The sequence below is a fragment of the Cucurbitaria berberidis genome, assembly GCF_010015615.1.
Source record: "Cucurbitaria berberidis CBS 394.84 unplaced genomic scaffold K460scaffold_4, whole genome shotgun sequence".
NCBI classification, from domain to species: domain Eukaryota; kingdom Fungi; phylum Ascomycota; class Dothideomycetes; order Pleosporales; family Cucurbitariaceae; genus Cucurbitaria; species Cucurbitaria berberidis.
In genome coordinates this window covers 2,142,552-2,168,137 of record NW_024468938.1, presented here as the reverse complement: position 1 = coordinate 2,168,137, position 25,586 = coordinate 2,142,552, and the positions used below count along the sequence as shown (strand labels likewise).

The 25,586-nt window shown below is 51.2% G+C and overlaps 8 protein-coding genes across 8 annotated transcripts; 4 read left to right on the top strand and 4 right to left on the bottom strand.

The window, feature by feature from the left end:
- Positions 1 to 1,347: 1,347 nt before the first annotated feature.
- K460DRAFT_315701 (ABC multidrug transporter-like protein) lies at positions 1,348 to 6,353 on the top strand (the record flags this gene model as incomplete). The annotated part of the gene is made up of 4 exons (XM_040930316.1): positions 1,348 to 2,217; positions 2,377 to 4,391; positions 4,443 to 4,719; positions 4,845 to 6,353. Exons 1-4 carry the CDS (start codon positions 1,408 to 1,410, stop codon positions 6,351 to 6,353), a joined length of 4,611 nt encoding a protein of 1,536 aa, XP_040785970.1. The 5' UTR covers positions 1,348 to 1,407.
- Positions 6,354 to 6,908: 555 nt separating this feature from the next.
- On the bottom strand, positions 6,909 to 8,839 carry K460DRAFT_378559 (uncharacterized protein; the record flags this gene model as incomplete). Its single annotated transcript, XM_040935087.1, has 2 exons — positions 6,909 to 8,680; positions 8,728 to 8,839. 2 exons carry the CDS (start codon positions 8,837 to 8,839, stop codon positions 6,909 to 6,911), a joined length of 1,884 nt encoding a protein of 627 aa, XP_040785969.1.
- Positions 8,840 to 11,328: 2,489 nt separating this feature from the next.
- Positions 11,329 to 13,977, bottom strand: K460DRAFT_288512 (glycoside hydrolase family 3 protein; the record flags this gene model as incomplete). Its single annotated transcript, XM_040929052.1, has 4 exons — positions 11,329 to 13,029; positions 13,081 to 13,427; positions 13,516 to 13,746; positions 13,806 to 13,977. The coding sequence occupies 4 exons, from the start codon at positions 13,975 to 13,977 to the stop codon at positions 11,329 to 11,331; spliced, it is 2,451 nt and encodes an 816-aa protein (XP_040785968.1).
- A 2,053-nt stretch (positions 13,978 to 16,030) lies between these two features.
- Positions 16,031 to 17,013, bottom strand: K460DRAFT_239984 (lytic polysaccharide monooxygenase; the record flags this gene model as incomplete). The annotated part of the gene is made up of 5 exons (XM_040927311.1): positions 16,031 to 16,251; positions 16,301 to 16,474; positions 16,531 to 16,717; positions 16,770 to 16,857; positions 16,910 to 17,013. Coding segments are annotated over 5 exons (774 nt in total), but the record flags the coding sequence as incomplete, so codon positions are not given.
- Positions 17,014 to 18,790: 1,777 nt separating this feature from the next.
- Positions 18,791 to 20,458, bottom strand: K460DRAFT_290945 (uncharacterized protein; the record flags this gene model as incomplete). Its single annotated transcript, XM_040929243.1, has 3 exons — positions 18,791 to 18,919; positions 18,970 to 19,873; positions 19,938 to 20,458. The coding sequence occupies 3 exons, from the start codon at positions 20,456 to 20,458 to the stop codon at positions 18,791 to 18,793; spliced, it is 1,554 nt and encodes a 517-aa protein (XP_040785966.1).
- Positions 20,459 to 22,162: 1,704 nt separating this feature from the next.
- Positions 22,163 to 22,805, top strand: K460DRAFT_287745 (uncharacterized protein; the record flags this gene model as incomplete). The annotated part of the gene is made up of 3 exons (XM_040928992.1): positions 22,163 to 22,351; positions 22,444 to 22,711; positions 22,765 to 22,805. The coding sequence occupies 3 exons, from the start codon at positions 22,163 to 22,165 to the stop codon at positions 22,803 to 22,805; spliced, it is 498 nt and encodes a 165-aa protein (XP_040785965.1).
- Positions 22,763 to 23,113, top strand: K460DRAFT_144863 (uncharacterized protein). The gene has a single exon (XM_040926768.1). It carries the CDS (start codon positions 22,802 to 22,804, stop codon positions 22,997 to 22,999), a length of 198 nt encoding a protein of 65 aa, XP_040785964.1. The 5' UTR covers positions 22,763 to 22,801; the 3' UTR covers positions 23,000 to 23,113.
- A 377-nt stretch (positions 23,114 to 23,490) lies between these two features.
- Positions 23,491 to 25,151, top strand: K460DRAFT_407755 (chaperone protein dnaJ; the record flags this gene model as incomplete). The annotated part of the gene is made up of 2 exons (XM_040937106.1): positions 23,491 to 23,646; positions 23,706 to 25,151. 2 exons carry the CDS (start codon positions 23,491 to 23,493, stop codon positions 25,149 to 25,151), a joined length of 1,602 nt encoding a protein of 533 aa, XP_040785963.1.
- Between the last annotated feature and the right edge of the window lie 435 nt (positions 25,152 to 25,586).

Below are 25,586 nucleotides of genomic sequence, written 5' to 3'. Positions count from 1 at the left end.
TTCGATCTTCAGCTCATCAACTGTAGACTGCTTGGAAAAGGACGCTGGCGTAGGCGAACTATCTACGTAAAATCAGGTTTCGAGGCATGACCAACAACGCATTCTATACATTTCCGAAGAGAAAATCAGAATATAGGAATGTGTGTTGATGCATAAGTTGATGCTTTGGCCTCCGATCCTTCTTCCCTAGTCATGTCCAGTCTAAGAAAATTCGTCGATTTTGTCATGGGAATCCAGGCTGCTCTGGTTCAAAGGCATGCACTTGTCAGTTCTTCTAGACGTCCATTGCCTGCTTCCGCTCATATCAACAACCATACGCAAAGCTCATAAAGCAGAAGACATACATTAATGTCTTAGTGCTTTCTGATCCGGTCACTGCGGAAGTCTGATATAGAAAAACTCTTAAGCTCCAAGATCGCACTCAGTTATGCATGAATGGGTACACATCATTGCCATGGATGTCGTGATCTACGGAGTGTTTGGACGCCACGAACTGAGCAAATGGATTCCTTCGTCCGCAGGCGAAGGCAAATGAGTGCGCATCTCGTCCCTAACAGGGTCGGTACAGAGTGAGATCGTCGCGGTTGCGGTGCTCGGAGGGTCCATGAAATCCGAGTCCGGAATCCTGTCGCGCACGGACTAAATTCGAAAGCATGTGCAACCGACACCTCATCCCTCACAGCTCTGTCCCGCCACAACCACACTTCGAGGACGGCCAAACCTGGATTGACGCTTCTGTGTGGTCGAGATGCCTTGGGGAGACTTGTGCGGTTTTCAGCAGCTAGGGATTATGACGGTGCATGTACCCTCCGATCATCCGCACACGTCCGCAACTATGCACTCATACCCACTTCAACAAACTTCCGCCTAGCTACCTGCGAGCTTAGTGCTGATGGCTCGATCAACGGACGAGTTAATAGACCCACGGAGGCATTATTCAATCCGTAGAGTTCCTGGCCAAGTCTCCCATCATATGAAAGATGAATCCGCTCAACTGTTCTTTGTCCGTCTTTGGGTTGAGCGCTAAGTGCGGACGTTGACCGCATGCGAGGCCGAGGGCTATGACGACGCCATCCCTCAATTTGTGATGTTGGGTCTTATGTAGATAATAACTATGGAGAATATCATATGTGAACATTACTGAATTGTATAACAGCAAAAGCGGTCCCCACAATGGTGGAGTCCAAGTCATACAGTGAGGGATTCATGCACACGACGACTGCCAGCCAGCCAGCTTCATCACAAGCCCAGAGCGGTGAACTTACTGAATCCGCATCCGGACAACAAGCGCCTGCGGCTGGGTTGCTCCGAATGCCTTTAGGCCGCGAAACCTCCTTTCCCGATGAACATTCTCATGGGAGGCAAGCTCACTCCTCTACGAAGAACGAACGGCAATTAAAACCGGAAATGTCTAGTTACGATGGACAACAGACACAGGCGCAGAACGCGGGCTATCCCGAGCAGAGGGAAGAGGAAGTAAAACTAGAGCCTATCGAAGATACGGGCTCTTCTTGCTCTTCCAGTTCCTCTTACAATCGCCATGAAGACAATAAGCGTGTCGACTCTGCAGAACAAGAGGCCGATGAGCTCGATCAGTATCCACTAGAACGACGGGTCACGCGCGCCGAAATTGACGACAAAGGCAGACGTGACCTGCAGCGGGTCCTCACGACAGCATCGCAGAAGATATCGCGGCAGTTCACGATCGCAAAACCGGGTGATCCAGCTGTGGATCCGAGCAGCGACTCATTCGACCTTCCTCAGTTCTTGAAGACCTATAGGAAGCAACTAGAGAATCAAGGCATCGAACTGAAGCAACTCTCCGTGGTCTACAAGAATCTAAATGTTTTTGGTTCCGGCAAGGCACTGCAGCTGCAAAAGACCGTCACAGACATCTTCCTGGCGCCTTTCCGCGCCCGCGAGTACCTGAATTTCGGCAAGACAGATCGCAAGCAAATTCTACATTCTTTTGACGGAATCATTAAGACTGGGGAGATGTGTGTCGTCCTAGGACGCCCAGGGAGCGGTTGCAGTACCTTACTAAAGGCATTGACCGGCGAACTGCATGGACTAGAGACCGACAAGAGCGAGATCCACTACAATGGTATCCCGCAACAGAAAATGATGAAGGAGTTCAAGGGCGAGACTGTGTATAACCAGGAAGTCGACAAGCACTTTCCACATTTGACGGTGGGGCAAACGCTGGAATTCGCTGCGGTATGTACCTTTGCATGTTTTACTAGTCTTGGGTACTCTTGACGTTCTCCGCCTACTTTTCGGGACGCCACATGGACTCGGAAAGTTTGGTAGAGTACTCCACGATTACACAAGACATCCATGACTGATGATGATTTACTAACGAGTTTGCTATTCTAGGCAGTTCGAACGCCATCCAACCGCCCGATGGAGGCGTCTCGACAAGAATTCGCCCGGTTCGTGGCGAAAGTTGTTATGGCTATCCTTGGGTTATCGCACACATATAATACGAAAGTAGGAAACGACTTTGTCCGAGGCGTGTCTGGTGGCGAGAGGAAGCGGGTCTCAGTGGCAGAGATGCTGCTCGCGGGCGCCCCATTTGCAGCATGGGACAATTCCACACGGGGTCTTGACTCAGCAACCGCCCTGAAATTCGTCAAGTCACTTCGAGTTGGTTCCGACCTAACTGGTGGCGCCGCAGCCATTGCAATATACCAAGCCAGCCAGAGCGTTTACGACTGCTTTGATAAAGCCACGGTTCTCTACGAAGGTCGCCAGATCTATTTCGGACCCGCTAATATGGCCAAGGGCTTCTTCGAGCGCCAAGGATGGCACTCTCCTCCCCGCCAGACCACGGGTGACTTCTTGACAGCTGTTACGAACCCTCAGGAGCGCCAGCCTAGGAATGGTATGGAGAACAAGGTCCCTCGTACCCCCGAAGAGTTTGAGAAGTACTGGCGCGACTCGCCTGAGTACCAGAACCTACTAGGCGAGATCAAGGTCTTCGAAGAGGAATTCCCTGTCAACGAGCAAGGGACTCTCGAACACCTAAGAAGACAGAAGAACTACATTCAGGCCAAACATGCCCGCCCTAAATCACCATATCTCATAAGTATTCCTATGCAGGTTAAACTGAACGTCCGAAGGGCGTATCAGCGGATATGGGGCGACGTTGCTTCAACTGCTACCCAAGCCAGTCTTAGTCTAATCGTCGCTCTTGTCGTTGGTTCCATGTATTTTGGCCACTCTGAAGGGTCAGCTTCATTTCAGGGACGAGGAGCCATCCTGTTCCTGGCCATTCTCTTCAACGCACTTGTGTCCATCGGTGAGATTTCTGGGCTCTATTCGCAACGGGCGATCGTCGAAAAACACAACTCGTACAAATTCTACCATCCGGCCACGGAGGCAATCGCCGGTATTGTCGCGGACATACCGGTCAAGTTCATCCAGGCCACCGTGTTCGATATCGTGTTGTACTTCCTGGGCCGGTTACGCTATACTGCCGGTCAATTCTTCATCTTCTTCATCGTCACCTACATGTCTACGTTTATCATGGCAGCCATCTTTCGAACTACTGCTGCTGTTACGAAGACTGCGTCGCAGGCAATGGCTGGTGCAGGTGTGCTTGTACTCGTGCTTGTCATCTATACCGGCTTCGTCATTCGTATTCCGGAGATGCCTGTCTACTTCGGATGGCTACGACATATCAACCCCATATTTTACGCGTTCGAAATCTTGTTGGCGAATGAGTTTCATGGGGTAAACTTTCCGTGCGACAGATTCGTTCCCCAGGGTCCGCAATACCCCCAAAATGGCAACAGCTTCATCTGCAACACGCAAGGTGCGGTTGCTGGTCAGGCATTTGTCTCTGGCGACCGCTTCATCGAGGTCTCGTACCAGTATAGCTGGTCTCACGTCTGGAGGAATTTTGGCATTCTCTGGGCGTTCCTGATCTTCTTCATGGCCACTTACTTCATTGCCGTTGAGATCAATTCTTCCAGCTCCAACACGGCAGAGAAGCTCGTCTTCCAGCGCGGTCACGTTCCAGCGTATATGCTGAAAGACAGAAAAGGCTCTTCCGATGAGGAGACCGACGGCACAGCTAGGCCAGGAGAAGAAGAGAAAGCTGGTGACGTCAGCGCCATTGAGGAGCAGAAAGGCATCCTTACCTGGAGAAATGTGGTCTACGATATCGAAATCAAGGGCGAGCCCAGACGTCTGCTAGATCATGTCTCAGGCTATGTAAAACCGGGTACCATGACAGCGTTGATGGGCGTTAGCGGAGCTGGTAAAACGACTCTTCTGGACGCGCTCGCGCAACGGACTACCATGGGTGTGATCACGGGCGACATGTTTGTCAACGGGGCGCCGTTGGATTCCGCGTTCCAACGATCAACTGGCTATGTTCAGCAACAGTAAGTCCCAATATTACATCTGTTATCGGCACGAAGTGCTGACCGTATCAGGGATCTCCACCTTGAGACTTCGACCGTGCGAGAAGCACTCCGCTTTAGCGCCATACTTCGACAACCCAAGTCCGTTAGCAGGCAGGAAAAGTATGCATACGTCGAGGAAGTGATCAAGATGTTGAACATGTCCGACTTTTCCAACGCTGTTGTTGGTGTTCCTGGTGAGGGTCTTAACGTGGAACAAAGGAAGCGATTGACCATAGGTGTGGAATTGGCAGCCAGGCCGAAGCTTTTACTCTTTTTGGATGAGCCGACGTCTGGTCTCGACAGCCAGGTATGTATCCTCTACCGCAGCGTGACTAGCCTCGATGCTTTTTATGGCTTCAGTTGGAAACAAAAGGGCATTGAAGACTTTCTCGGTTCTCTAGTTGTGTCGCGCTTTTGCTAATACTAGCGTAGTCTTCATGGTCCATTATAGCCTTTCTTCGGGAACTTGCCTCCGCTGGCCAAGCCATCCTTTGCACCATCCATCAGCCAAGCGCAATCCTGTTCCAAGAGTTCGACCGTCTGTTGTTTCTCGCACGCGGTGGAAGAACTGTGTACTTCGGCGAACTCGGCGAAAACTCGCAAACCCTCCTGCATTATTTCGAAAACAACGGCGCAAGAAAATGCGGCGCTGATGAAAACCCTGCCGAGTACATGCTGGAGATCGTAAATCAGATCAAGAACGAAAACGGGCAGGACTGGTTCGACGTCTGGAATGGCAGCGAGCAGGCCAAAGGCGTACAGCGCCAGATCGATGCCATCCATGTGGAAAAGCAGCACGAGAAACTCGACATTGCCAAAGAGACCGGTGGCGGGGAATTTGCCATGCCGTTAACCGCGCAGATCTGGGAGTGCACATACCGCGCCTTCCAACAATACTGGAGAATGCCTTCTTACGTACTCGCGAAAATGGGTCTTTGCACCGTCGCCGGCTTGTTCATTGGGTTCTCTTTCTTCCAAGCCAATTCCTCACAAGCAGGCATGCAGACGATCATCTTCGCTGTCTTTATGCTGACTACCATTTTCTCCTCGCTGGTGCAGCAAATCCAACCGCTCTTCATCACCCAACGTTCCCTCTACGAATCACGCGAGCGTCCATCAAAAGCATACTCCTGGATCGCCTTCATGATCGCCAACGTCATCGTCGAGCTGCCATACGGCGTTTTCGCTGGAATACTCATGTTCGCCTCGTTCTACTACCCCGTTGTCGGCGCGTCCCAATCCTCAGGACGGCAGGGTCTTGTCCTCATGTTCTCCATCCAGCTCCTCATATACACGTCCACCTTCGCAGACATGACCGTCGCCGCGCTGCCCAATGCCGAAACAGCATCGGGTATCGTCTCCCTCCTCACACTCATGAGTCTCCTTTTCAACGGCGTGATGCAGCCTGCAAGTCAACTTCCTGGGTTTTGGCGCTTCATGTACCGCGCTTCGCCGTTCACGTACTGGGTGGGCGGCGTCGTGTCGACGATGCTAGCAGGCCGACCCGTCACATGCTCCACGAGCGAAGTCTCCGTTTTCGATCCTCCTGCCGGCCAAACGTGCGGTGCATACTTGCAAACCTACGCGTCCATGGCTGGCGGTGCGATCCAGAACCCCGACGCTACATCTGCCTGCCACTACTGCTCGCTCAAGAATGCGGACCAGTTCCTCGCTGGCAGCTCCATTTACTACGGCGAGCGCTGGCGCAACTTCGGTTTGTTGTTTGTGTACATTATCTTCAATGTCTTCATCGCCGTGTTGACGTACTATTTGTTCCGTGTGGCGAATCTGAGTTCGCTTACGGCTAAGTTGCATAGGACGAAGAAGGGAGCCAAGGCCAAGCACGGTGCTGACAAGGCCGTTGACGGTGCTGCGGCCGCTGTTCAGCAGGCTGGACATACTGGGAATAGAAGCGGAGAAAAGGACGCAGGGACTGCTTGATACGCTTGTGTAAGATTCTAGGTTGGGGTCATTCAAAAAGGTTGTATGAGTGGTATATTGTACGTTGTATCATACGCACAAGCGGCGTGTGTTAATAGCTTCTCTCGTTTGATAGTATAATTCAAGGCATGACTTCTAATTTGCCTTCTTGCAAGAGCTAGTATACCCCCCTTCAAAAACTTATCACTCCTATGTGATTACCGACTAGGCTCCATCAGCTATCGGTAACGTGAGCTACGAGTCTTTAGTACTCTGCCCTCACTAGGTAAGGTTCGCCCTCCGCGTTACGTAAGGTGACAAGTATCCAAAGCACTAGATCTTCATCTCAATTTCAGGGACACGGAGGCACGAGCATTGTTGTAGTCAAGAGTGGACGGAATATCAAAATGCTGAGCAAATTTTTGGTCTTCTTACGGACCTACTCTATCAGAATATGCTATCATACATGTCTATGGTGTGCCGAATGCACGGGGTATCAAAGAAACGTGACCAAAGTCGTCTATATGCTCGCTGGACATTGAAAAAAAAGGGTTCTATGATATGCGTGACATGCTATTAGCTTTGCGTTGAATACAAATGGAGCTGATCGTGCATCTGCACGGAGTTTCGGAACTGCTGGGGCGGTTGCTGAGGCATCATGTGCTGTTGAAGTTGTTGTGGGTTGTGTTGTTGAGAATGACGGATGCCCATTGCGGCAACAGGGTTTCGTATCGCGTAGTCGGCACCTCCACCACCCAGTTCAGGTGTGCTCATATGTGAAGAAGCCCTTGAGTGGGTGGAGCTGTTTCGTGAGCTGCCTAGACGACTTCCAATTTTGTGTAGTGGCTTCGAAATAATTTGACCAAATGACGGACGCTCATAATACTGTGACTCCTCAAATTGGGGCGCGGCGTCGAAGTAGCTTGGGTAACACCACCCTAGTGGATTGGCGGGAGGTTTTGGTTCTTCGGCGTAATCGTGTTGTTGTAGATGGGGTTGCTGTTCATGGTCCATGACGGGCGTGTGGGGGTGAGGCACGTTCATGGCTTGTGTACTTATAGGTGGTAGGTCGGGTATAGCCGGCTGCGCAACGTCAAGGAAATCGCCAGGGTCAACGTCCATGTAACTAATGCGACGGCCGGCTGTATCGTCAGCTGGTGATTGTGATTCTATGAATGGCGAAGACCCGCAGTCGTAGTCGGGAACGTGGGACATAGTACTGCTGATTCGGAGTAACGCAGCGTTGAGGGCTGCGAGTCGACTTCGGCAAAGTTGTGGGTTAGAGTTTCCAATGAGTATGTGCATGCGCTGCTCGCGCGACAGCTTGTCGACATGCGGTACTGAATCTCTGCTCGGAGTGACAAAGCCAAATGGCAGTTGCTGGTGAACAGGGTCCAGCTGAATGTCAGCACGTAGACTCAAAGCAGTAATGAGCACTTCTTCCCGGCTCGGTCTGAGATCGCAGCATTGAAGCTTCTGTCGGAGGATCCTCGAGTTGTCAGGACACCAGCTAATCTGTGATCGACTTTCTCGCAGCCTCTCATCCAAGCAGGCTACCAGCTCTTTCCAAGTATCATGCAGCGCTTCCTGTCGTATCAGATTGCGAATCACATTCGAGTACTTCCATTGATCGAACATGGCGCCATTCTTCATGTGCTTCGCTACGTGGTCACATCTTTCATCCCATCCGATGCTAACCTCTTTACACTTATTGAACCCACAGCCAAATACTCTTCTCGGGAGAAGGGTGATTCCGATGTCTGTGAGAGACGGCAAGGGTCGCCCTGAATGGTAGCGCTGGTGATGTTTGATGAAGTCTTTCGGACGGTCGAAAATGCGGTTACAGCCATTCACTATACACGGCCAGTCTTCACCAGTTTCATGCATTCTCATTTCGTGTTTCTTCCAGTCAGACTTTGCTTTGAAAGTCTTTTGTGATTTTTGCTCTGCGCAATACGTGCAAAACATGTACGGCTCACCAGGTTGACCTTGTGACTTGTCATCGGGGAGCAGAATGGGCGATGCGACACTAATATCGTCGGTTGGAGTGAAACTTGGTTCGATTTTCAGGTCAAGTGGACTGCTAACTTCCGAAGAAGGGGTCAATACAGCAGGCACGGGCCGCGTTGGATCAAGTCCGGCTGGATACGAACGCGGCTCTGCTCGCCTCATTCTTGACCGCGAGGAAGTCGACGAGGCAATGGAAGGAGCAAAGTCGCTGCTGCCCGTCGCCGACGAGAAGGTGGATGCAATCGAAAGCCGAGATCGCCATGATGATGCCGACGAAGATGTTGTGTTGGAACTAGTCGTCGTTGTGGACATGAAAGATGAAGCAACGGAGTTACGACCTAGGTCTTGTTAGCTCGTTAAGTCCGGGAAGAAGCGGTAGACGTACGTGACTCAAGTGCTTGCGAGAACATTCTCTGAATTAGATGTGGAGGGTGTCTTGCCAGTAGAGCGTCAATGTGTCGCATGGACTCCTCCGGGATGTCTAGATTCTCCTCCATCTTGGCGAGGTACCCGTGGGTTTAGCTGGAATGGCGAAGCTGACAAACGACTCTTAACATGCCAACGAGAGCCCTCATGCGAACACCAGCAACTGAAAACGACCGCAGAACAAAAGTACACAGCGCAAAGGAAGGTGAGGAAGGGTATCCGGGGACCGCCACGAACGTAGGGGCGAAGGAGTGGATGAACGTCTGTCCGGGCAGGCACCAGGTGCTGTTGGTGCGACAGGTTGTTATACAAGTGTGGGATCACCTCACCCAAGATTGCATGGGCAGCGGGGAGGGCGGGATAGGAATTGTTCTGGAAAAGGCGTGGAAGGCGTGGACGAGAACTAAAATTGAGTGCAAGCCGCAGGAGCGCTCGAGCACGTTGTCGACATGACCACCACCCTGGCTTCCACCTGAAAGTTGGGGCAAGGCTGAGGACCCTACCGCATGCCAAGTTGCAGCGCGTTTGATCCGCTCAAGGTCGCGCAGAGGCTGAGGAGAAGGAGACGACGGGATGTGGCAGCATGAGGATTGAAGGCAAGATGGTGGGCAAAAAAAAATCTTTGCGCGACAGGCTGTTAAAAGCGTTGATCGCTGCGGTTCGAAGGGTTCGTCTGAAGGCTTGCCAGCGATGCGCGTCCTGCGAAGCGATGAGTCGCACAGGCCACTGGTGAGAATAGCAATAACCTATCATAGCTACGGTACCGCACATTCGCAACGGACGATTCGGCCTGCATGCCCCTTACAGGGCATAGCGTTGCTGGTACCTGGATGACGCACTGGAGAACGCACCTCGAAGCGTGCTGGCGCCGTGATGAGTGACATAGGTGCGGGACGTGATCGGAGCTGTTACAGTACTTGGTCGGCCTGCCAAGTACCGGCAGTGCCTGGCTCGAAGAAGCTGTCGACGAACCTGGTCGCGCGCTGCGGTTGTCGGGGAACTGGTGGAGGACGCTCTGGCAATCTCGTAGAAGCAATCAGGAGTCGAGCTCCAAGCCCACTACGGGGAACTTGAGACTGTGGCTGGCAGGACGCGATGCTGACAGCAGCAGCACAGGCCAGCTGCATAGGATTGTCGCAACTGGCAAATGACTGCCATGAGACTCCCTGCTGCTCGCGTCTCGAATTCGCCATCGCAGGAGCGCGCGTCGCAACTGGGCGATCATGGCATCACCGACTCGCGCACTGTAGAGAGGCTGGAGGTAAACCTACCACTAGTGTAAGAAGAAATGTAACGACGCGGAACGCCTCCAGAAGGGGAAGGCGTGGGCCGGTTAAATGCCTAGTCGCGAGATAAGAATCGCAGCCTTTACGCTTCGAATAAGGGCTTGATGATGCTGCAATCAAAAGCGTAATTGATGGTGCGCGGCGTTAGCAAGGCGAGCAATATCAGGGCAGTAGCAGGGAAAGAAGCGGAGGAAATCAGCTGAGCTCATCAGCAAAGCGACAAGCATGGAAAAAGTAAGCGAAGAAAAAAAGAGCGATGTGAGCGATGCGTGCAACGGTTCTGACTCGGTGGTTGATGCCCAGGTGGTTGACGGGCCAACTCTGACGTCACGTGGGCGCTACTGTAGGAAGTGCCGTCTTCGCATACCTCCATTAGGACTGTGGATACAGCGTTGTGCCTAAGGGCGACGACGCAGGCCAGTAGTGATAGGATATGGGAAATAGCTTGGCGTGCTAATGGGTGGTTTTGGCCACCTCCAAACCCAGGTGTTCGGTTGACAGCTTGCGGGATGGCGTGGTACGTCTTGGTGTGTCTTGTTGCCACATTATAAACTTTCAAGTTGAAACGACTGCAGCCATGTACTTAACCGAAGTCGCGATATGGTGGCGAGATAGAGAAGCATGAGTTGGTGCCTCGGATGTTTAGGCGCATTAAGTCTAGTCTGTGAAAGACTATAACCCGTCGCCTCAGCACACTACACTACCTAGCCTGCTATCTCAATTCAACTAGAAGCACGCAACGTTTTGAGACCATAACACCTTGATACTCTGCCGGACATCCGAGTGTTCCGTCAGTGCTAGTAAGTTAGTACTATGCACACCACTACGATTTTCTGTGACGATTTTCTGAGTGCCCTGCTTGAGCCTTGACAACATCATTTTAACAACATTAGCATCTTATGCATACTGGGATCGTCAAGGTAATATGTGCTACTGATCATCCCGATGCCGTCATGTTGCTCTAGCTCGAGTTGCAGTAAGCTAGGAATAACTTCTTTTGCCGCATACAAATCTCCATCACTCCCGAGAACCACTTGTTCATGGCGCACCCTGCAGGCTACAATGCCCCCAACATAGAAAGTCTTCACGACACTAATCCACTGAACCCCTTCGGGCGATGATATCGGGATGAGGAGGTTTCGACTCGCATCCAGAAGAAGGCAGTCATCTTAATAGCATATCAGAGAGCAGTCTATGCAAGAGGAGGAAATGGTTGAATGTTCATCATGAGGTCATTAAGCTATAAGATTCTAATCATACAGCATTCGTCTCAATTAATAGCCCCCAACAACGGTAAAGCTCTGGTGGACCTTCAAGTCCCGGCTGCTGAAGCCAACCCATATCGTAAACTGCCCCTCAGGAATTACCCATTGCTGGCTGATGATATCCCAGTAGCTTAGATCCCTACGCATCAGCTCGAAGCCAACGGTCTGTGATTCACCCTTCTCAAGATGCACCTTTTCAAATCCACGCAGTTGTCGAATGGGAGTACCAGCCGGCGCTGAGGAAGGGAGTCCGACATACAACTGGGGAACGGCGGCTCCTGCTACTTCTCCGGTGTTGGAGACGGATACACTGACGTTGTAGATATGAACCCAGAGCGCGGGGTTGCCTCCAGGTTCGATGGGGAGTTGTTCCGGGAAAGAGGTGATGTTGCTCTCAATAGGCGAGCTTTGCAAGTCTGAGATCTGGAAGGTGGTGTAGGAGAGACCGAAACCAAACTCATAACGCACACTGATGTTCTTGGCGTCGAAGTAGCGATAGTCAATCTCAAGCTTCTCGTCAAAGTTCGACTGCCAGTCATCGAAGCCGGTCGTGTTAATTGCGGTTGTTGGTGGTGCGTTGTAGTCAGTACCATTCAGGGCGATGGTGTATGGTAGATGGCCACTGGGATTAACATCCCCGTAAAGCACGTCAACCAAAGAGTGGCCACTTTCTTGACCGGGGTAATGAGCGGCAAGGATAGCAGTCACATTGGGATGGTCCGACCAAGGAAGGGTGTTCACTCCGGATGAGTGGGTAACAACAACTGTGTTGTTGCATGCCGCTGCAACTGCTTCAACGACACCGTTCCCATTGAAGTCCACTGAGAGATGAGCGCGGTCTTCTGCTTCCTGAGCCCACGTCTTCAGCATAACGATGCAAACGTCTGGGACGGCACGCGGAATCAACAAACTAGAGACATCTGCCTTAGCAATCAGAGTATTGTTGAGCCAGTAGTGGACGAGTCCACCGTCTTGAGCCGCACGGTCCTGGAGTGCTCGCAGAGGGGTGATCAGGTAGCTGAACTGACCGGTGCCGGAGCCACCACCAGCAGCAAGCGTTCCGTATTCATAAACGTCCTGGTTGAGAACACTGCTCTGGGTGGGATCGCTGGCATCGTTTCCAAAAACAGCGATATTCCTGGGAGCCTTGAGTGGGAGGGCGCCGTCCTTGTTCTTCAGCAGAACGCTACCAGCGGCACCATGCTTGCGAATGAGCGCGCCATGGTCACCACGAACGTCGCGGCTCCGCTCACCTGTCAAATTAAACTCGCGAGTCCAATTGCTCCGGGGTGAGAACACATTGAGATCGGCGCTCGAAGGGTCGACGGTTGGGAAGGCCTGATCTTGCCCAAGGTGGAAATAAGGTGTCATAATCCGGATAATCATATCGTCGATGCGAGAAAGCGTTCCGTTGTTGACAGCAAGTGTTATATTGCCCCCAAAGAAAGACGGCTTTTGGAAGAGTGTTCCATACGGACCAAGTCCACCAGGCATATTCATGTCCAGACCTGCTTCAATCGCAGCAACTCCAGTATGTGTAGCGCCCCAGTCTGAAACGACGTAACCTTGGAATCCAAGCTCAGTCTTGAGAAGACCGTTCTGACTCTTGCTATTCTGGCAGCCGTACGAGCCGTTGAGTCGCTGATAAGAGCACATGAATGAAGCAACCTTGGCCTTGGCAGCATTAGCGAATGGCCACATGTAGAGTTCCTAATTACAAAGTCAGTAACAAGCCAGATGGATTTAATATCATATACTGACATGGATGGTGCGGTCATCAATATTAGATGAGACAGCGTTTGAAAGCTTGGTAGTCTTGACCTTGGTGTCATAGACGGGATTCCGTTGAATCTCTTGCTCATTTCCAATCCAGTGCTTTGCACAAGCTTGCACGCCTGCGTCTTGGTGGCCATTGATTGTCAATTCCATTGCAACGCCGCTGAGATAGGGATCAGAGCTGAACCCCTCCCAGTTGCGGCCAGCATAAGCAGAGCGACCAAGAGGTCCTGCAACAGGACCTAGAGCGACGTGCGAGCCTTTGGCCTTGAACTCACGACCCATTGCCAAACCACGCTGATAAATGATGTCTTTGTCCCATGTTGCGCCAGCTGTGACATGTGTTAGCCAGGAGGGCTTCGAGGTATTTTGCGAAAGCTAGCCAAATTCTGATGCAGTATTGAAGTAGATCAGCCTTACCTGAGACACCTGCGGAGAACACGCTTGCGTAGTCAGCAACACGGATACCAAGAGGTCCATCTTGAAGACACAGACCGCTGAAGCCAAGACGAGGGATAGCTACGATGTTGCCAACGCAGGGCCCTGCTTGGCCAGTCACCATGTCGGCCTTCTCCTCGGTCGTAAGTTGAGCTACAAAGGCTTTTGCCTTCTCAAGGGCACCTTCCCATCCGCCCACGCCGGTGATGTTTGCTTTCAGACGTCAGTATACATGGACCTGATCTCTGAACCAAGCTAGGATAAAGACTTACGTGAGGGATACACAGGTGGCGAAGAACCATACTCTGACAAGATGACCGTGTCTAGGGGTTGTACATATTGAAATGCAGTCTCATCCCGTGCACCACCACCAAAGTCCTGGGCTTGAACTGCGCTCAGCAGTGCAGAGCCCGAAAGCAAGACCGACAAAAATGAAGCAGCCATGATTCGTTCTTGATAGAGTTCGAAAGGTCTGAACTACGGATATTCTAAGGAGCCACCACAGTGAAGCTTATATACCCAACATTTGCTTCGTTCCAAGGCATCCGGATCGGCAACTAACATCCAAACTTTTCACAAGTTCCCACAACATGGTCAATCCATCCACTACCGAAGTTTGCCCGTTGACTGCCGAGTGGAAGCCCCATGGGGCTTGCAACGTCATTCTCATGAGTGGAGAAGTATCGCCAAGACGCCCGTCGGGAACTTGCGTGCGCCTCGTCAATTTCGCGTGGAACTTGTACATCCTGGTAGACGGTTTGAATTGTGGTATCCGTCTTTATCTAGACGGTAGGATCAACAGACTCAGCGCCATGTGTCGATTGAGTCTGAAGTTGGCCTAGGACAGAATCATCGATTGACGAACCTACACTTACGTCGACCTACAACTACAACTATCTCCCAGCAATCCCGCCCAGGCATTTTATTAAGCCCGGACCTTGATATCCGCCTTAGCACTCCACACATATACCGTCACGATTCAGTCAAGCCGGAATCAAGGCTCATCATGACAACGTAGCCAGCTCTGCCACTCACGCGCGCCGCGGCATTTTGAACACGAGCGGGGCACGTTGAATGTTCAAGCGCCGAAGGAAATACCGGACGGTCCACTGATAACGTGATGAGGCTCATGGTTGAAAGAGATTTACCTCTAGAGTAAGCGTCGGCGGTTGTGTTAATATTCGGACGACGCTAAACTTAAAGACGGTAAGCTGCCGCTTTTTCACAGCACTTTCTCCACAAGTGCTCGGTCCGATGCTCCACTTAAAAATCCCCCGGATACACCAGCTTCCCCGCAGGCATTTCTGGCCGAAGTTTGCCCTGTTGATGGGCGGGGATCTTCGGGTCATTAGTTGACGACGAGAAAATTGGTTTTGGCAGTGGTTCGACTGACGTAGGCGCGATTGTCCGAAGTTCGGCCACGCAAGTAGCAGGATCGAAGCCGATCGTATCAAGCTCGTACGTTAAAATTTAGTTGCACCCAACAAAAGGTCCTGTATCTAATCGCTGTCCTAACTTGGTCTCGTTCCATTATATACGAGCTATGCAAGGTTTGTGACTTCCGTCGTCTATGCTGAGTTCAAGCTCCCCAATGACCTCAATACGTTCTCGATGCTCTATTTGACAAATGTGGAAGAGAAGATATACCGGTACCCTACTACAAAGCTACCGGGACGTCTTGAGTGAATGCTCCTTTTTGAGCTCATTTCCTAAGAATCTCGACTCGAAGCACGAGGTTCCCCCATCCAAAACCTCACTTTCGATTCTTTTTGGGGATTTTGGAAACGTAGTTATTGGCTAGCTTCATCAAAGAAACCGGCTTGTGTGGAACGAGTATTTACAACGACGTTGGAAACCAGTTCGGCAAAGGCGTCCTATAGGTCACACGAACGGGAAGATGTACAGGGAATCCTGGATCATGGGATCATTTCAAATCATGCCAACTCTGCACTCAAGCTAATAGCATTTTTACGGAAGCGTTATGCCCAGACCATCCTCTAGACATGTCATTCAGCACTACCTTAGCTTGGCAATTCGACATGAGTGCTGTCCAGTCCCTGCTTAAAGATGATTGTATTGTTCAGCACGGTACTGAGATCTGAAAAGGCTTCACATGACTAAAATAGCAGGTTGCAAACGGAGAAACCAGAAAGAACTAGTTGGGACTTAGCGACCAAGGGCCCTAGAGTCAAACTTCATCGCGATACAAATAAGGACGCGAAGGCCACCCGGGTCCATTAATAGCGAACACATCGAGAACCTTGAAGGGAAGCGAAGAAGTTGATGGGGTGATATGCCAATCGAATTACGATCGACAACTCTAGGTGCACTGACTATAGTAATCTCCATTGGCTGTGCACGCAGACCCACTCTCGCACACCGTACACCCACTAAAATTCTTACCACCACATTGCCCGTACTTCTTCACCGGTGCACAAGTCGGTTGCGTGGGCTTCGGCGTCGAACTAGTGACCAAAGTTGTAGGCACCGGCGCTGGTGCAGGATCTGTACCAGGAGCAGGCGCATTACCCGTGCCATCCCACACAGCAGGGCCTGGAATGGGATAGGTAGTAGCTTTCTTGGCTTCCTCAGAGTCAATGTTGAAAGCAACACCTGGGTCAGTGGCACTGTAAGCCCCAGGGAAGGAAACGAGGGCGGAAGATGGAGGAGCAATGGTGCCAGATCCAGTAACGGTGAACTGGGCACATTCGGGGTAAACTGAAATGTGTCAGCTGAAGTTACACAATGCAAAGGTAATTCGACGAACATTGCGGGTTGTCCTTCTGGTGTAGAGCGAGGAGCTCATGTCGAATAAGATACTCCCCTGGCGCCAGAGTAGCCGGAATCGTGACGGTTGCCTCAAGAGTATCCACAAGTGAGTCCCCTGCCCATATACCCGCGTTTTGAGTGCCAGATATTAGACCTTGATGGTAGATCTTGACTGTACGATGGCTTGGATCAGCATATCAATATGGCTAAAGGGCAGTCCTAACGTACACCACACCTTTCCAGCTCCATCCCATCCATTGCAATCTGCACTAGGACACTTGGCCATATAAACCATTATAGATGCAGGCCGATGTGTCCATTGCTTCCAGTGAGCCTTCAGCTTCTCGCCTGCGGCGACAGTACCCGTAACACCGCTGCCAAGGATGCCAGCATTATTGCAACGGATGTTGACCGACTGTAGTTTTTTGTCAGCGTTTTAGACATTCATTCGTTTGAAACGCTCCTACCGAGAGGTCCTTGATCAGGAGTGGATCGTAGGAGGAATACTGGCGTTGTATAGTCTTCTGGCCGGCTGCGGAATTGTAAGGTGACCACCTAAAGCACGTTAGATCTCGTTGCTTTTTAGTTCCTGTTTAAGAAAGTTTACCCTTGATATGTAGTGGTGCCCACGGTATATACGTCTACGCCACCATGCGCCGCTGAAGTCGCAAGCAGTGATGCAGCAGCTGTAAATGCTGTGGCGAATCTCATGTTAACTCTTTCTCAGTAATTATACAATATTGAAGAAGGGGAAGAATGGCACGATATCTAAACGCCGCGTAAGAAGCAGTAGAGCGCTCATAGATATACCCGCCATCCACCCCTAAGAACATTCCAGGCACACCCCTCGTGACGACTCCGGATATTATCTCGCTTCCAGATACCAAATCTCCACTTCCTAGTGACATCAAAGTCCGCACATCTTGGTTCTATGCTGAATCAGTTGTAGCCGTACGAGACCCTGGATCCTGGACGTGTGTATAGGGCCTGTGTAACCGGGCTAGATGGGACCAAAAATATATGAATTTTAAAAAGGTCCAATAGTAAAGCAAGGCTTGCATGAAAGGCGTCGGCCGTTTGGATGGCCCGACGGACGAGATCACCGCTGTGAAGATTTATAGATGAATGCGCAGGGATGTATATATCCGGAGCACTTCATCCGCGGGGAAATTGGCAACGTGCCCATGACCTCAATGCTTACTATATGAGGTGTGTGTCATCGATATATGATAGAAAACTCAATTGACGACCAGTGATGCTTAGTAGAGCGATGCTTGACGTTTCCAAAGTCGCGGTTGACGGTCAGGCAATCTTGGCTCTACAAGAGACCCCTGAGAAACGACGAAATTTCGAAAGGAGAATCGTTGTAGCTGGCCTGGAACATATCGACACCTCCTTTTAGGGCTGAGCTTATGGCTGGCGACCGTCTCGAAGCCTATCCTGGAAGAATCAATGTAATCACAAACATCTCCGTACTCAAAGTACTTTCATAGAACCAGCGATAGCTCAACTAGGGCGTAGGCGCTTTGAAAATCCTCTTAACAGCCACCGGGGAATTGCATGAAGGCGCTCGCTAACGCGCAAAGTCGTCGCACCTCGTCATGTCGCCAATCCTTTGGCTGCACGACTTTTCATCATCCCTGCTTTTGCGGAGAAGCCCTGGTTAACCCACAGGTCAAGCACGTTGATCAGGAAAGAAACCGGGTATAACCCCTTAGCTTTGTAAGTCCGTGTACGTGCGTCCCCGGATCTGGCTGGTGTCTGCACTACGAAGGCCTTGAACAGATATTAAGGTTTTGCCTAAAGAGACGTCGTCCATCGCGACCGATAGCTTGGTGGCATGTGAAGTGAGTAGCGCTGCTCATGACTTGAGGGTTAGGGAGGACTTGGAGCCGAGATAGTCGCTTGATTCGGAAATAGATTGTTCAATAGTGCAATGCAATGATACCCCTCGTGAGATAAGTATGCCTAAAAATATAACGTCAGTGGAGTAATTCGGGTTGTTTGGAGAGGGGCAAGAAGCAAGTGTCTCAATCTTAGCATTTGTGGGTAGCATGCCAGCTGACTAATTGAGCCGTTCTCCTCTCGCTACTACTATTGCTCTGAGCTACTCTTGGATCACTCCACAAGGCTTGAGTAAGTTGGAGTTTAAAGAGAAAACACTTTTGTTCACTACCTTGTCCCATCGACTTTTTCCTGCTAATAGATACACGATGTGGTCCATAAATTGCCAGTAAATGTTCGTGGTCCAGTTCCATGTTGCCGTGAAGAATGCATGTGAGAATCAGAAAATGGGAATGGGAGCGAAGAATGAAATAAGAGTAGTACTGCCGTTACGCCAGTTCCTAGCCTTCCGCTCGGTGGCTCACCATACCCACTGTGGTGTAAGCGCCGTGAACAGGTCACCTTTCAAAAGCCAGTCTCGTCGGGTGAAGTTTCCCGTCGTCTTTGTGTGGAAGTCATCGCATCGAGTAGGCGGAATGCGCCGTTACTTGAGATATTGTTCGGGAGCGCGCGATTGGAGAGCGACCAACAAGTCGTAGAAGTCCTTCCTCCAGTCCACGCACTGGAGGTACTCCCACCAGAGACGCAACGCCGGCGGATCATCTGCATCGGCCTGGACCAGTTAGCAATAATACTTGACTTCTCAATGTGTAGTCGACTTACGCGCTCGAAAGCCTTCATAATGAAGTCCTCCTTGATCATGGAGACCCTCATATTGGCCTCGCGCTCCCACTCACGAAGCTGTTCTGCGTATTTCTTGACATCTTTGATCATCTTTTCATTGAGTTCCACTTCTTTCACGGAGTTGACTGTTGCCTCTTCGTCCAGAGCAGCATAAAGGCGTCCTTCATACTCAGGTTTCTTGAAAAGGTGCCTTTTGAGCTCCTCGGTGACCCACTGCTCTCGACCAGTCGCAGTGAGCTCGGTAGCCCAGTACTCCTTGATGTGCTGAGGTACTTTGGCTATCATTGTGTCGTGATCGAGCTTGTCGGACCACCGTGTCTGCGAATAGTTGCCGAAGTAGACATAACGATTGCCCACCATGATGAACATGGGTACGTCCTCGTAAGAACTAGAGCCTTCAGCAATCAAATCACCAAACTCTTCCTCTGGTGCCTTGTTGAAGAACGCGGTAAGCTTAGCGCCGTGCTCGCCTGGCTCTTTGGGCAGGAAGGGTTCAGTCTTTGGATCAAGGAGGTAGTATGTGCGATTCTTCAAGATGCATGGCCCCTGCCCTTTGACGAACCTCAGTCCAGGGGACCAAACGACGCCATCGAACGTGTTGTGAATGAAGTCTGGGTGAAAAGTGACCATGTTTACGCTAGGAATATTCGATATAACATCTGAACGAGGCGTGGGTAGCGTGGTCAGGTAGTGTGGCTTCCAGCTTTTGTGTAGGGAAAGCTCTTTCAGGTTGGAAGGCAGGTCGGCCTCAACGACTGTGGTTGGAGACTCCGGAGGGCTCGGTACAGCCGCAGGGACCATTTGCTGCTGGAAGACAGAATCGACTCGACTGTGGGTGACCTGGCGGTTAAATTCCGAAGTATCTGCAATGCGCTTATCGGTCCTGCAACATGATTAGCATTGAGCGCGGCTTGATGAACCATATCCCAGGCTGCCGTATAACTCACCCATTCGTGGGGCTGGTCTCAGCTTTCTTGGCGCGTCGCAAGTGAGGAGGAAGCGACTTGGAGACCGTCCCGTTGCTGGCAACACTCGGAGCCTTTCTATGCGGAGGCATACTGCCATTCATCTTGGTTGTGGCAGTACCATTCCCCTTATGCATGTCAGCACAACTGTTGACTGACCTATGAACCTCACTAGCGATCTTCTCAAGCTCAGACTTGAATTGCATGGCGCTCTGATGGGACCGGGTGAGGTCCGCTTCGTGGAAAGGGCCAATGTTCACCGGCCAGCTACCTTTCTTCAACTTGTCGATGGAGAAAGAGAGGCCGTGATACAACTCTTTGAGAGTATCGACATCGCTACACAGGGTTGCATGCTCCTCCTCCAAGTTGAAGACGCGTGCTTCAAGGTATGGGGAGGGAGGAGCGCTCACCTGATTGGATGTGGTGCTCTTTGGTTGGCCTTCGTTGCCGTTACCTGAAGGAGAAAAGGCATTGACTGTAGGGTTGAAGCGGCGTAGGTCCATGACGGATGGAGAGGAGTGGTTGTATAGATTTGGGTCCCGATTGGACATTAACAGGCCAAACCCGTGGATAGAGGGTGAAGACGCAAACAATAAGCTGAGAGTTTGTCAGCTCTGCAAAGTGAAGCACGGCAGGTGCTAATCTGCATACCTAGGAACCGATGCTATTGTAGTAGTCGAGGCCGAACCCGAAGTGAGAGAGATTTGGAGCTCAGAACTGAGTTGTCAAAACATAAGGCGTAGATAGTGATAGCTAAGCTTGTGTATTGATAGTTGTAATAGGCTGTCAGTAGAGTAGGTCCGCTCGAGAAACTATACTAGAGAAGTGTGGTGGAGAGTCGATTGAAGTTGGAGTGTATGAAGACGGGCTTATATAGGCCAAGGGAGCGAGCTTCGCGGCTCCGGGTTTGGCAGCGGTGATGGAAGACCTTTACATTACACTAAAGGTGAGAGGGCCGGGAACGTTGTAGTCTCCGTCGTTGGTGAGGTGAAGTCCAGCGTGAGCAAAGTCCCTAGATCTAAAGTCAGTCTGATAGCTAGTTCATTGAGTTGGACTTAGTCAACTAATGCGATCACGCGGTTTGTCAACGTGATGCAGTATCGAAAGAGTTAAGCGTCGGTATATGGGATTTGGGAATCATAGACTGAGTGACTTCGAGATTGCTTTTCAATAGGCTTCAGTCTACCCTGCATATTCTGGCAAGCATGCGTCCAACTTGAATTGATGTGAGACATATCTGCTTGTTGATACAAAATATGGGTCGAACCATACTCGAGAAGCTGACCTTTAAGATATGGGCAAGTACCAGAGTGTTTCTCCTTTTGAGACATGTGTATCCTTATCCGAATTACTATTTTCTTCATCTGCGCACCCAACAGGCTATTGCATGAACGCGGTCGGGCTAATGGCAAGATACGGCCGGGGATTCGGCCTCGTTCGGACGGGCTCGAAAACTTTCGTGTAGTGCCGATTCTCGCCTTCAAGTCTTTGCATGCAACCCACTCACTATCATTTATTACGCGAACCATTAGTTTCTCTAGTTTGTTCATTAGGGTCCTTTGCCATCACTTCAGCCTCTCAAGATATCGGCCATCGTTCGGCGAAGTACCCGACGTTTGACAATCGTATTGCCTTCACGAGGCAGCTGGTAGGTTCTGTGTCTATCCAACCCAAAGGCTATCAGTCTACCAAAGTATCGATTTTGCGGGGACGTGGTATGCAGTCGTCTAGAACTCTATCATGAAGGCCACAGATTGCTGCGAAGGTAACCATCGATAGTCGCACCACCAACTAAGCCGTTGAGATTTTCGCCATCTAGGGTGCGTGCCATGTTCTCGCGAGGGCGAGCAAAGTAGTTGCTAGAAGTACGCAATCAGTGCGAATTGACCCTCTAATGGAAGATGGCAGAGGTGCTGGATCGACTTGGTTTGAATCGCAGGAAAAGGAGCTTGACAGTGTTGTGCTGCAGGAACAATCCAGTCTCTGGCTTAGACAGGGAAGGCGCGAGACCCTGCGCGCGGGAAGCGCGAACCAGACGTCACAAATCCTTGGCGGCGAATCTCCTCACGAAATCTCGCATGATCGAGTGGTTCAATTCTCGAGCACCTTATGTTTAAACCTCGCCGACACCATACGACACTCTACAGGCCTCGCATGCGGTTCAAGTGCACCACCCATCCCTTTGATTAGACATATTCGCCTTCAAAATGCCTCCTAAACGCAATCCTGAAGATGTTCCCCAAAACCTCAAGGAGAAGCTACAAAGTCTCCAGGGTACCAATGCCCGCGGCCGTCGCAATGGCGGCGCGAATGCTACGAACGGAAGCAACTTGAAAGAAGTAGACAATGCTTCTACCAATAGTGGGCAGACCTCCAACGACCTGAACTCGTCAAATGTAAGTGATGGCATGATTCAGCCGCGCTGACCCTACAACACTCCATGGCAATCGTCAAGCGCGTATCACTAATACAAACGTACTTTTAATAGATCAAATGGGCCTCACAGGAAGCCTCCGTGCTACAGGGCTACCGGCGAACCTACCGCCTCGACACTCCTTCGGCCTTCAAAAACCCTCTTAGCCATGTGGTGCTCAGCCAAGGCATCGGACGCCTCTCACCTACAATGGCGCGTCCCAAGTCGAAACGACGGATACATAAGGATCAGCTAGCACTAGCAGTGCGGAAGAACTTCAATGCACTCGGTGTCACCGAGAGCGACGTCATTGTCGACTGGCTGTATAAGTCGAAACACCAAGGTATGGCACCCTTGAAACTTTCATCGAGTAGTATATACTGAACTAGGTTATAGACAAAGAGTTCCGAGTCCGGTTCGCACCACAACGGAAATGACCCCGAGTCGTTCTACGCATAACTTCGCTGCACTTTCGGCGTTTTCAACGATACCCCTGATTAGGCATGCTAGCCAACAATCACTATACATTATGGAATATGAGCATTGGGCCGGCGTTTGGGATAAAGAACATACTATGACTTGGGAACGCATAATCCCCTGGCGCGGGGCCAGAGATACTGTGGGCAGCTAGGGCATGAGAAACCCACACTCTTTGCATACATTGCGGAGTAACGGCATGTCAAGGGCATCAGATTCTAAGATACCGTCACGCAATGAATATTTGGTAATTTCACAGTGTGTGTTGAATGCCTTAGGACCATTTTCCTGGTGTTCTCAAAGTTTTGGACCACGGCATAGAGGGATACAACTTCACTCAAAGAAGGAGCGGCCACACACTGTGATGCGATGACACTTGCTGATGTTTCTAGACAATTGCGATCACCCAATATATTCACGTAACCAAAGTGCACGTAGGATTGCAATGCAGTTGAAGCGCGTGTATCTCGAGAACATGCTAGAAGGACGCGCCGCGTGCCGAGGACCGGTGGCTCCCGCACGTCATTGGCTGTATTTCAAAGCCTACTAAAAAGTTGAACTTATCGACATCCCAACTTCGCGAGCACCGCACCTGTGCAGCATAGCATCACCACATTCATTGATCCTTACTCCCACGTCGTCAATATGAGCTTGGTTGGTCCATTGCCGCTCAAAGCGGTGGCTCCCCTCCGTATGGTTTCTGCTTGCCAAAGACGGAGGTTCTCTCAAGCATCAAGTGCGCAATCGAAAAGACCATCTATCGCACCGAGGAAACAACAGCAGAATGCACCGCCAATACGAGTAAGTGTCCTCTCAACTCCCTCGTCAGCCTGAACAGTATACTGATGTGCCGTTCGTAGTTCTTCCATGCGTCCCCGCCCACATATGCAATGACCGACCCCTACAGGACCCTCGGCGTCGATAAGAGCGCTTCCGCTGCCGACATAAAGAAAGCATACTATGGCCTAGCTAAAAAGTACCACCCTGATACGAACAAGGATGCTGGTGCGAAGGAGAAGTTCGCTGCCGCACAATCTGCATACGAAGTCCTTTCCGACGCAGAGAAGAAGAAGGCATTCGACTCGTACGGCGCTGCTGCGTTCGATCAAAACGGCGGTTTTAATCCAGGGGCGGGCGCCGGTAGCCCGGGAGGAAATCCCTTCGGAGGAGGATTTGGCGGGTTTGGTGGATTCGGAGGTGCACAGGGCGCGGGAGGCTTCCAGGATATCAACTTCGAAGATCTCTTCGGAGCTTTCACAGGAGGGCGAAGAGGAAGAGGAGGCGGAGGAAGGCGAAACCCGTTTCAAGAAGAGATAATGGTTGGTGATAATATCGAAGTACAAACGAATATCTCGTTCTTGGATGCTGCAAAGGGCGTTAAAAAGGATATACACATCACGCCTATGGTCGAGTGCGGCACATGTAGTGGCAGCGGAATGAAGTCGGGGGCAAAGAAATCAGAGTGCACGAGCTGTGGCGGGACTGGTCAAAGGATCACGAGCATGGGTGGCTTCCACATGAGCGCAACGTGCTCGTCTTGTGGAGGATCTGGGCTCGCAATACCGAGAGGCTCATCATGCAACACGTGCAGCGGCAACGGCGCGGTCAAGGATCGCAGAACGATCACAATCGATATCCCCGGCGGCGTAGAAGACGGCATGCGGTTGCGCGTTAGTGGGGAAGGAGATGCGCCGCTCACTGGACAAGCCATGTCTTCCGGAGCGGTACGAGGCCAGAAGGGAGATCTTTATGTGCTCATCCGAGTAGCAACCGATTCCAAGTTCAAGCGCAACGGCTCCGACATCCTCCACACAGCGACACTCCCGTTCACCACTGCTATACTTGGAGGTGAAATCAAGGTACCGACACTAGACGGAGATGTCATGGTCAAGGTCCCCACAGGCTCGGGAACTGGCGATCGGGTCACACTCTCAGGCATGGGCATGAAGATCTTATCGTCCGGACGCAGAGCGGGCAAGGGCGATCTGAAGGTGGAATTCAAGGTCGCAATGCCAAAGTACCTGAGTGTTAACCAGCGGACGATTCTCGAAATGCTGGCTGACGAGATGGGCGATGAGCATGCGAAACGCGTGATCAATCCGGGCAAGATGAGGGAAGAGCAGCAGGCTACAGAGAAGCGAAAAGTCAGGGAAGCGTTGTCAGATGCTCATGATAACGAAAGCTTTTTGAAGAGCGCATGGCACAACATTACGGGACAACACAAGTATTTGAGCAAGGAGGAACAGGCGAAGGCAAACGAGAAGAAGGATGACGACGAACCGAAGAAGGGGTCTGGTTCAGCGTGAGGGGAGTCACCGCGCCCGTTATGGACACTGTACAATACGGAGACTGGTGTGTTAGGGGGCACCTGTCTGATGGAAGACGACTCGACTTGAAAGCATTTTTGGCGTCAACAGCAGCGTTTGGATTTATAGAAGTACGTATAGTACTTGCAACATGCCTCTCGACTCAGGCCTTGTATATTACCAGATTTGAACCGATAAAAGACCGAAAAATGTACCTGTCTACCATGACACCGTGAAAGCTTCCTCGGCGCTTTTGCCACTACATGTTCGTGTCCATGGCCGTCCCCATGGCTCAATATAACGAGCGCTTACACGACGCCATGCCGCGGTCTCTACGGGATCTAACTGGCCGGCGCGAGCCGCACGCCTGGGATGACCCACGGTGTCTCCCCCCCAAGCTAGGGACGGTGTGACCATGGACATAGAGTCGCATGT

What these genes read in the sequence shown, in the direction of transcription:
- K460DRAFT_144863 (XM_040926768.1), top strand. Translation starts at nt 22,802, where the DNA reads ATGACCCCGAGTCGTTCTACGCATAACTTCGCTGCACTTTCGGCGTTT.